The 10,515-nt window shown below is 53.2% G+C and overlaps 1 protein-coding gene across 1 annotated transcript in view; it reads right to left on the bottom strand.

Annotated features, from left to right (window-relative positions):
* CGN (cingulin) overlaps nucleotides 1-10,515 on the bottom strand; it is a 118,589-nt gene that overhangs the window by 39,228 nt on the left and 68,846 nt on the right. The window contains exons 10-12 of the mRNA XM_015416026.1: nucleotides 6,324-6,465; nucleotides 3,638-3,850; nucleotides 2,492-2,698 (exon numbers count right to left, since the gene is read on the bottom strand). Of these exons, the coding sequence (XP_015271512.1) occupies nucleotides 2,492-2,698; nucleotides 3,638-3,850; nucleotides 6,324-6,465 (562 nt within the window). The remainder of the gene's footprint in view (nucleotides 1-2,491; nucleotides 2,699-3,637; nucleotides 3,851-6,323; nucleotides 6,466-10,515) is intronic.

The raw sequence follows: 10,515 nt of genomic DNA, 5'->3' as shown, positions 1-10,515 counted from the left end.
CCCCCCGAAAAAAACTGGAAAAAACCCGGGGTTTTTTTCGAGCTTCAAAATTTCCGGAAATTTTACATCTCTAGATCTGACATAAATGAGACCTTGTCAGGCCGGACCGTGTGTGTCATAAAAGGTAATGCCAGGCAGCGGAGAGATATAAACTTCATAAAGGGCACAAACACAAGGTGTTTTTTTTTTACTGAAAATAAAAACACGCTTAAAACATGAGCACTCCTGCAATGTTTTGTTTACGTAACAGTGCCTGATCACTGACACCTCTTGCTCTGAATTATGGCATCAAAATGGCTGTGCCATTGCAATCTTGAGTGTGCTGTTCAGGTGTGTTATCTGTAAGCTGCAAACCGACAATGACGCAGCAGCAGTAGCGGAACTGGAAGAAGAAGCAGAAGACAGCCGGTTCCCACTATGGGCCTGACAGGAGCCCTCCGGGGGCCTCATCCGGCCCCCGGGCCGCATGTTTGACACCCCATGGATTACAGTGTCCAGGGGACGTCAAAAAGCTACAAATACACTGTAATAAAACACTAAATAAATCAAGGTAACTGAAGTTGTGCATAGTAGTATTTATCTATTGTGTGCAATTATTTCATTACAAAACTTACACAATTATACATCATACTAGAAATAAGGCCCGTTGTGGAAATAAATACAACGAGATCTAGAAAGAGGCTCTGGGAGAGTGCTCTGGCTTTGGGCAAACAGTGTCAGTCTGCATTTAAAACATGAACCTGGGGGGGGGGGGGGGGGTTTGGGGGGGGGAATGGCCTGAAGTCCAATCAGCTTCCATATGCAAAAGACCAGGTTGTCGCAGCAGTTGTGGTGTGGGCGGGACCCGGGCTTTGCCTTCTGATTGGTGGCGATATATGCTGAGGAGCAGTGCCATCAGCCATACACTAAGGGAGTGCATTTTAGAATTAGAACTTTGGCACCCACTATTCAATTATATATAAGGAGAGATACCGTTGAAACAATTCTGAAACACAACGGCTGCGGTCACACACAATAAACAATTCACTTTCAATCCACTTTCAATGCACTTTCCAACTGGATGTTGCCAGTTCACACAGTAAAGTCCGGTTGGGAAGTGGATCGAAAGCGGATTGTTTACTGTGTGTGACCAGCAGCCAATATGAACGGTTAGGAATTTATTTAGCTAATTTATTTAGCGTTTTATTACAGGGCATAAGTAGTTTTTTGACAACCTCCTGGTGGGTCAAACAACAAATATATACACTGCAAAAACCTTATTTATAAGTTAAAGTGTTCTATATGTTCCATCTTATAAAGTGCATTGTGTATTATTCATAATATTCTAAAACAGGTATATATTCATTACATGCAATATATTCACTACATGCAATATCAACAATAATAATCAGTTTGTACTCCACAGCCAATCAAAATCTGAGAGCCAGTTTGGTGTAGTAGTCAGGAGTCCCGGAATCTAATCTAATCTAATCTAATCTAATCTAATCTAATCTAATCTAATCTAATCTAATCAGACTCTAATCTTGGAGAACCGGGTGTGAGTCCCCATTCCTTCACGTGCAGCTGCTGGTGTGAGCTTGGGTCAGTCACAAGTTCTCTCAGAGCTGTTCTCTCAAGAGCAATTCTCTCAAGAGCTCTCTCAGCCCCACCTCCCTCACAGGGCGCCTGTTGTGAGGAGGGGACAGGAAAGGAGATTGTAAGCCACTCTGAGACTCCTTTGGGTAGTGAAGGGCCGGGTATAAATCCAATCTCTTCTCTTCTCTTCTTCTAATGGCCAATCAAAAGCCTTGCTGGGCAAAAGCGCCGCCTGGCCCAAGCCGCTTTCTAAAAACATCTGGTGGGTACCGAGAAAGGCGTAAGTGGGCACCGTGTTGGGGAACCCTGCCCTAGAAGCAGAGTAGTGGCAGTTTTAGAACACCCTTGACTGCTCCAAGCCTAGGGTGCCAACCTGCTCTCCGAACAATACAGATCAGTTCCCCTGGAGGAAACGGTTGCCTTGGACAGAGCATTTATACCCTGCAGAGGTCTCTCCTCAAACCCCACTGTCTCCAGGCTACACCTGCAAAATCTCCAGGTATTTCCCATCCCACCTAGGCAGGTGGTGCTGAGAGAGCTCTTTCGATGACTGCCATGGAGAGCTCTGAGAGAACTGTGGCTTGCCCAAGGTCATCCAGCAGCTGCAAGCAATGTTCCCTCTAAGCTGTGGAGCCTTGTGAGCAAAAATTCTACTTTGTGAGCTACTAGCATTAAAATTGTGAGCAAGCGGTTTGGCTACTGCATACATTAGTTTGCTCTGGAGCCCTCCGTTCTGAGCTGAGACAAAAATGTGTGAGCCGGAGGTTAAAAAACTGTGAGCTAGCTCACACTAACTCAGCTTAGAGGGAACACTGGCTGGAAGTGAAGGAGTGGGGACTCAAACCCGGTTCTCCCAGATTAGAGTCCGCCCACTTAACCGCCACACCAAACTGGAGGGAACAGGATCGGGCCGTACCTCCAGCTTAGCCACCTTCTCCTTCAGCCTGGCTTCGGTGCTCTGCCAGTTTTCCGCAAAGTGCCGGTGCTCCTTCAGCTGCGTCTCCAGGCCCAGGATCTTCCGGCGGAGGTCGTCGTTCTCCTCCTGCGTCTCCCGCAGGGTGGACTCCACGGCCTTCTTCGTCTGTTCTGTCGTCTCCTTCTCGCCTTCCAAGGCAGCCTTCACCTGCGAGAGGGAGAGCCATCAGGAGGCCCATTGGCGGGGCCAGAACAGCAGAAGCCCTCCCACTGTTGCCCTCCCCCCCAAGCACCAAGAAGACAGAGCATCCCTTGCCCCAGACATAAGAACATGAGAGAAGCCATGTTGGATCAGGCCAGTGGCCCATCCAGTCCAACACTCTGTGTCACACAGTGGCCAAAAATACGAGGTGCCCTCAGGAGGTCCACCGGCGGGGCCAGAACTCCAGAAGCCCTCCCACTCTTGCCCCCCAAGCACCACAGATACAGAGCATCACTGCCACAGAGATAAGAACATAACTGAAGCCATGTTGGATTAGGCCAATGGCCCATCCAGTCCCAACACTCTGTGTCACACAGTGGCCCAAAACCCAGGGGCCATCAGGAGGTCCACCAGCGGGGCCGGAACTCCAGAAGCCCTCCCACTCTTGCCCCCCCAAGCACCAAGAAGACAGAGCATCACTGCCCAGACATAAGAACATAACTGAAGCCATGTTGGATCAGGCCAACACTTTTGTGTCACACAGTGGCCAAAACCCAGATGCCATCAGGAGGTCCACCAGCGGGGCCAGAACTCCAGAAGCCCTCCCACTGTTGTCCCCCAAGCACCAAGGATACAGAGCATCATTGCCCAAACAAAAACATGAGAGAAGCCATGTTGGATCAGGCCAAAGGCCCCTCCAGTCCAACACTCTTGTGTCACACAGTGGCCAAAACCCAGGGGCACCAGGAGGTCCACCAGTGGGGCCAGGACATTAGAAGCCCCTCTCAATGTTGTGCCCCGCACACCAAGAAGTTCACAAACTGGAGCTGGTGAACCTAAGTTGGGCCCTGAAGGCAAGAGGGAACGAACCGTCCCCACTCCGCCAAAAAGCTCAAGGTCTATGGGGGTGTGTGGACACTGGAGGCCGCCCGCCAGATTCCTTGCCTTGGAGGCCTCCTCGTAGTCCCTCTGGAGCTTCTGCACGTTCTCCCGGAACTGCCGCTTCAGCTCCTCCACCTCCTGGTCGTGGCTGGCCACCTCCTCCTGCAGCGCCCCCTTCAGGGCGGCCAGCTCCCTCTCCCGCTGGCGGAGCAGTTCCTCCTGGGCCTGCTTCTCCAACAGCAGCTCCCGCAGCCGTTCGCAAACCTCCCGGAGTTCCTGGCAAAGAGCGGGACGGGGAAGCGGCGAGAGAGAAAGAAGAAGAGATGAGGAGATTGGATTTATACCCCGCCCTTCACTTGGAGTCTCAGAGCGGCTTACAAACTCCTTTCCCTTCCCCTCCCCACAACAGACACCCTGTGAGGTGGGTGGGGCTGAGAGAACTCTTGACAGAAACTGCTCTTTTTCAAGGACAGCTGTGCCAGAGCTTGTGACTGACCCAAGGTCACATCAGCAGGTGCAAGTGGAGGAGTGGGGAATCACACCCGGTTCTCCCAGATTAGAGTCCGCACACTTAACCACTACACCAAACCAAAGGATCAGCCCCTTTGGTTTTCCCCGCTTTGACGGCTGCCCGGGTCCAGACACAGAACGAAACATCCTGGACCGGGCCGCCGTCAAAGCGGGGGAAACCAAAGGGGTTCATAGAAAGACAGCAAAGCTCTTTATTGTCTTTGCAGGTGGGAATGTTCTTCTCGGACAGCAACACCGACGTTGTGCCACAAAGGGACAAGCCACGGGGAGAAGACGTAAGCCGCAAGACCTCACGAGGAGCTGTGGCTCTTACTCCCCAGTCTCTCCTAGGGTAGCCAACCGGTGTTCCCTCTAAGCTGAGTGAGTGTGAGCCAGCTCACAGTTTTTCAGCCTCCAGCGCACACAGTTTTTGTCTCCGCTCAGGGGGGAGGGCTCCAGAGCAGACTGATTTATGCAGCAACCAAATTGCTTGCTCACAACTCCTAGGGTAGCCAACCGGTGTTCCCTCTACGCTGAGTGAGTGTGAGCCAGCTCACAGTTTTTCAGCCTCCAGCGCACACAGTTTTTGTCTCCGCTCAGGGGGGAGGGCTCCAGAGCAGACTGATTTATGCAGCAGCCAAATTACTTGCTCACAACTCCTAGGGTAGCCAACCGGTGTTCCCTCTAAGCTGAGTGAGTGTGAGACAGCTCAGTTTTTCAGCCTCCAGCGCACACAGTTTTTGTCTCCGCTCAGGGGGGAGGGCTCCAGAGCAGACTGATTTATGCAGCAGCCAAATTGCTTGCTCACAACTCCTAGGGTAGCCAACCGGTGTTCCCTCTACGCTGAGTGAGTGTGAGCCAGCTCACAGTTTTTCAGCCTCCAGTGCACACAGTTTTTGTCTCCGCTCAGGGGGGAGGGCTCCAGAGCAGACTGATTTATGCAGCAGCCAAATTGCTTGCTCACAACTCCTAGGGTAGCCAACCGGTGTTCCCTCTACGCTGAGTGAGTGTGAGCCAGCTCACAGTTTTTCAGCCTCCAGCGCACACAGTTTTTGTCTCCGCTCAGGGGGGAGGGCTCCAGAGCAGACTGATTTATGCAGCAGCCAAACTGCTCACTCACAACTTTAATGCCAGCAGCTCACAAAATAGAATTTTTGCTCACAAGACTCCACAGCTTAGAGGGAGCATTGTAGCCAACTGAACGGATACAGCACAAAAAGCCCCCCCCACACACACACACCCATGCACAAAGAGCCTGGTTTGCGGGGGGTGGGAACCCTTTAGATGATCAGCAAGAATTTTGTGGTTGACAGAAACCTGGGCCCGGTCACCAGCTTACTCAGAGTAAATTCCCTGTTTTGGGGGGTTCAATCCATCGGCAGCAACAGGTTGGATCCTGGGGTTCTCAACTACGGAATCCAGCCCAATACGTTTAATTATTGCACGACAACAGAAATATGGACCATTTCAACAGTTCATGCAGAGTAAACCCGCTACTTTAGGGGGATTCACGCCACCGGGCAGCAACAGGTTGGATCCCGTGGTTCTCGTCTACAGGATCCAGCCCAATACGTTTAATTATTGCATGACAATAGAAATATGGGCCATTTCAACAGTTCATGCAGAGTGAACCTGCTACTTTAGGGGGATTCACGACACCAGGCAGCAACGGGCTGGATCCCGTGGTTCTCGTCTACGGGACCCAGCCCAATACGTTTAATTATTGCATGACAATAGAAATCTGGGCCGTTTCAACAGTTCATGCAGAGTGAACCCGCTACTTTAGGGGGATTCACGCCACCAGGCAGCAACGGGCTGGATCCCGTGGTTCTCAACGACAGGATCCAACCCTATGTGTTTAATCATTGCATGTCCTTGGAATTCACAAATGCGCTTCGAGGGGCTTGGAGTTTGGCTCCCAAGGCTGAGGTCAGCGTGAACTTGCAGCAGCCATGCGAGTAACTCCTTGATAACCATCTTGGACCACTTTTGAAGCAGAGGGCTCCCTGCCTTCCATGCCCTACCGCCGTCAACCAATAGAAAACTCTTTTTGCCATTAGCCCCGCCCCTGACCATCTGCAGTCCGACAGGCTCCACCTCCTGGAACTACCCAGGTCCCGGAATTTCCAGAACCGAAGAGACAGTAATCCTCCCCCCCCCCCCCTAAACAAAAACCCCCCCCCCCCCCCCCCGTCCACATGTCCCCTCGCCACAGCGTTGCTTCCCTAACCCAGCACACCTTCCGGAGGGAGTCGGCCTCACTCGCATCCCCAGCACCGTTCCGGGCCTGATCCGCCTCCTGCCGCATCGCCGAGAAGCGTTCGCGCATCTCCTTCAGCTCCTCCTCAAACTCCTCGCGCTCCGCCTTCACCTGCATCAACCTGGGGAAGGGAACAAGCGCCCCCCCGAAAAAAACGAAAGTGAATTACAGGGTGCCAAAATGACAGAGAGAGAGCCCGGAAGAGGATAACCTTCTTGGATAAAAGGTGCTCATAGGTCCATTGCTCGAGCTTGGGTGGGAATGGATCATTTGGCCACAGGTATAGACAGCTTTAATAGGGGATTAGATAGATTCATGGAGGAGAAGTCTATCAGTGGCGACCAGTGTTCCCTCTAAGCTGAGTTAGTGTGAGCTACCTCATAGTTTTTTAGCCTCCAGCTCACAGATTTTTGTCCTCAGGAAGGATGGCTCCAGAGCAAACTAATTCATGCAGTGGCCAAATCGCTCGCTCACAACTTTAATGCCAGTTGCTCACAGAGTAGAATTTTTGCTCACAAGGCTCCACAGCTTAGAGGGAACATTGGTGGCGACTAGCCATGGTGGCTGAGGGGAACCTCCATGTTCAGAGGCACTAAATATCTGAATCCCACAGGCAGGAGGCAACATCAGGGGAAGGCCTCGGCTTCTGTGCCCTGCTGCTGGCCCTCCAGAGGAACTGGTTGGCCCCTGTGTGAGACAGGAGGCTGGACTGGATGGACCCTCACTGGTCTGATCTAGCAGGGCTCTTCTGATGTTCTTCTCAGGGGAAGGCCTCGGCCTCTCTGCCCTGTTGCTGGCCCTCCAGAGGAACTGGTTGGCCCCTGTGTGAGACAGGAGGCTGGACTGGATGGACCCTCACTGGTCTGATCTAGCAGGGCTCTTCTGATGTTCTTCTCAGGGGAAGGCCTCGGCCTCTCTGCCCTGTTGCTGGCCCTCCAGAGGAACTGGTTGGCCCCTGTGTGAGACAGGAGGCTGGACTGGATGGACCCTCACTGGTCTGATCTAGCAGGGCTCTTCTGATGTTCTTCTCAGGGGAAGGCCTCGGCCTCTCTGCCCTGTTGCTGGCCCTCCAGAGGAACTGGTTGGCCCCTGTGTGAGACAGGAGGCTGGACTGGATGGACCCTCACTGGTCTGATCTAGCAGGGCTCTTCTGATGTTCTTCTCAGGGGAAGGCCTCGGCCTCTCTGCCCTGTTGCTGGCCCTCCAGAGGAACTGGTTGGCCCCTGTGTGAGACAGGAGGCTGGACTGGATGGACCCTCACTGGTCTGATCTAGCAGGGCTCTTCTGATGTTCTTCTCAGGGGAAGGCCTCGGCCTCTCTGCCCTGTTGCTGGCCCTCCAGAGGAACTGGTTGGCCCCTGTGTGAGACAGGAGGCTGGACTGGATGGACCCTCACTGGTCTGATCTAGCAGGGCTCTTCTGATGTTCTTCTCAGGGGAAGGCCTCGGCCTCTCTGCCCTGTTGCTGGCCCTCCAGAGGAACTGGTTGGCCCCTGTGTGAGACAGGAGGCTGGACTGGATGGACCCTCACTGGTCTGATCTAGCAGGGCTCTTCTGATGTTCTTCTCAGGGGAAGGCCTCGGCCTCTCTGCCCTGTTGCTGGCCCTCCAGAGGAACTGGTTGGCCCCTGTGTGAGACAGGAGGCTGGACTGGATGGACCCTCACTGGTCTGATCTAGCAGGGCTCTTCTGATGTTCTTCTCAGGGGAAGGCCTCGGCCTCTCTGCCCTGTTGCTGGCCCTCCAGAGGAACTGGTTGGCCCCTGTGTGAGACAGGAGGCTGGACTGGATGGACCCTCACTGGTCTGATCTAGCAGGGCTCTTCTGATGTTCTTCTCAGGGGAAGGCCTCGGCCTCTCTGCCCTGTTGCTGGCCCTCCAGAGGAACTGGTTGGCCCCTGTGTGAGACAGGAGGCTGGACTGGATGGACCCTCACTGGTCTGATCTAGCAGGGCTCTTCTGATGTTCTTCTCAGGGGAAGGCCTCGGCCTCTCTGCCCTGTTGCTGGCCCTCCAGAGGAACTGGTTGGCCCCTGGGTGAGACAGGAGGCTGGACTCAATGGACCACTGGTCTGATGCAGCAGGGCTCTGACGATGTTCTTATGTATCGTATGACCCAAAGCATTCCAGGAAGCCTCATCAAGACCTGTAGAAGCTTTTTCATCCAGCCTGTGTGCTGCTGACCAGTTTGTCGGCGGCGTCAGTCCACCAGCCTGCAGTGCTGGCTAGCCGGCCGACGCTCCCCAAGAACTGGTAAGCGATTCAAGCACCACTGAGAGCCATTTGAAGAATCACAGCTGGATCTCAGCCCGTTTGGGGCAGGGCGGGGCTGTCTCTCATTCCAAGTCGTGTCTACCTGTGAGCTCTCTCAAATGGGCGGAAGACCAGGGTTGCTGGGTTCCCCCGGCCACCGGCTGGGGATGGGGGGCGATGCTCCCCTCTAAGCTGTGGAGCCTTACGAGAAAAGATTCTACTTTGTGAGCTCCGGGCATTAAAGTTGTGAGCAAGCCGTTTGGCTACTGCATCAATCAGTTTGCTCTGGAGCCCTCCCTTCCTGAGCTGAGATTAAAATGTGTGCGCCGGAGGCTAATAAACCATGAGCTGGCTCGCACTAACTCAGCTGAGAGGGAACACTGGCCCCACCCTATACACTCCCTTTCGAGCCTTTTCCCTGCCTACAAACAGGAGTCCTGCAGTGTTCCCTCTAAGCTGTACAGAGTCCTGTGAGCAAAAGTTCTACTTTGTGAGCTGCCGGCATTAAAGCTGTGAGTGAGCGATTTGGCTGCTGCATACATTAGTTTGCTTTGGAGCCCTCCTTCCTGAGCGAAGACAAAAATGTGTGCGCCGGAGGCTAATAAACCATGAGCTGGCTCGCACTAACTCAGCTGAGAGGGAACACTGGCCCCACCCTATACACTCCCTTTCGAGCCTTTTCCCTGCCTACAAACAGGAGTCCTGCAGTGTTCCTTCTAAGCTGTGGAGAGTCTTGTGAGCAAAAGTTCTACTGCTTTGATTTCACTGTAAGTCAGAGGCCCTAGTACTGACGGCCATTCCTGACACAAGCTGTACACGTGTTCTTTAGTACTGGATCCACTAATAAACAGTTATCTTCTTCTGAAGCCCTGTGTGGTGTGACCTGACTAGGGAGCCTGACTAAGTGTCAGGAATGGCCTCTGACTTACAGTGAAATCAAACACTCCCCCTGTAAGCATGAGCCAATGGATATGTTTTGTGTGCGCGGGGAAAGCAAGCGGGCATAGCAGAGAAGCCGTTAACTTTCCCAGCCGTGTAAACGGCAGCTGGAACTTCTACAAGGTCAAGCATAAGATAGCAAACAGTAGCTGAGCAGGAGAGAGCTGGGAACGATATTCCTGATCTATGACAGGGCTACCTGACACCCAACAGGAGATGGGTGGACTCCATCGAGGACGCCGCGGGGGCCCCTCCGTTTGCAAGACCTGAGCAAGGCTGTTAACGGTAGGACGTTTTGGAGGTCATGAATTCATAGAGCCGCCATAAGTTGGAAGAGACCCGCACGCTGGCCCTACATGGGTATCACTGCCTTCTGCTAGCGGGCAACGATGTCTCAGTTTCGCTTGGCACCCCTTCCTATGTATATCTTTCATCGTTCACTACCAATTTGGGCGGAAAGGCAGCGTTTGAAATGGTTAAACGAAAGAAACCAAAATAAATTATTTGGTCAAAGCAGAGACCTGTTCGGTGCGGCCTTTGAGGGGGAGGACTCGCACCCATGTTACGGGGCCTCCATACGAATCAAGCACTGCGTGGGATAGTCCACTAGCACCTTAGGGTCCAAGGAGATTTTGAGGGGTATGAACACCCTGGAATTGCCTGATACCTGAATCAGACCAGCGATCCATCGAATTCAGTATTGTCTACTCAGACTGGCAGCAGCTCTCCAGGGTCTCAGGTGGAGACCTTTCCCATCACCTCCTGCCTGGTCCTTTTTAACTGGAGATGCCGGGGATTGAACCTGGGGCCTTCTGCATGCCAAGCAGAGGCTCTTCCACTGAGCCACAGCCCCTCTTTACAGCTCTCCAGGGTCTCAGGCGGAGGTCTTTCCCATCACCTCCTGCCTGGTCCTTTTTAACTGGAGATGCCGGGGATTGAACCTGGGACCTCCTGCATGCCAAGCAGAGGCCCCTCTTTACAGGTC

The sequence above is a fragment of the Gekko japonicus genome, unplaced genomic scaffold (assembly GCF_001447785.1).
Source record: "Gekko japonicus isolate JY-2015 unplaced genomic scaffold, Gekko_japonicus_V1.1 scaffold226, whole genome shotgun sequence".
Lineage (NCBI taxonomy): Eukaryota > Metazoa > Chordata > Lepidosauria > Squamata > Gekkonidae > Gekko > Gekko japonicus.
Note: the sequence above shows the minus strand (reverse complement) of the source record. Positions and strands in the feature narration are given on the sequence as shown.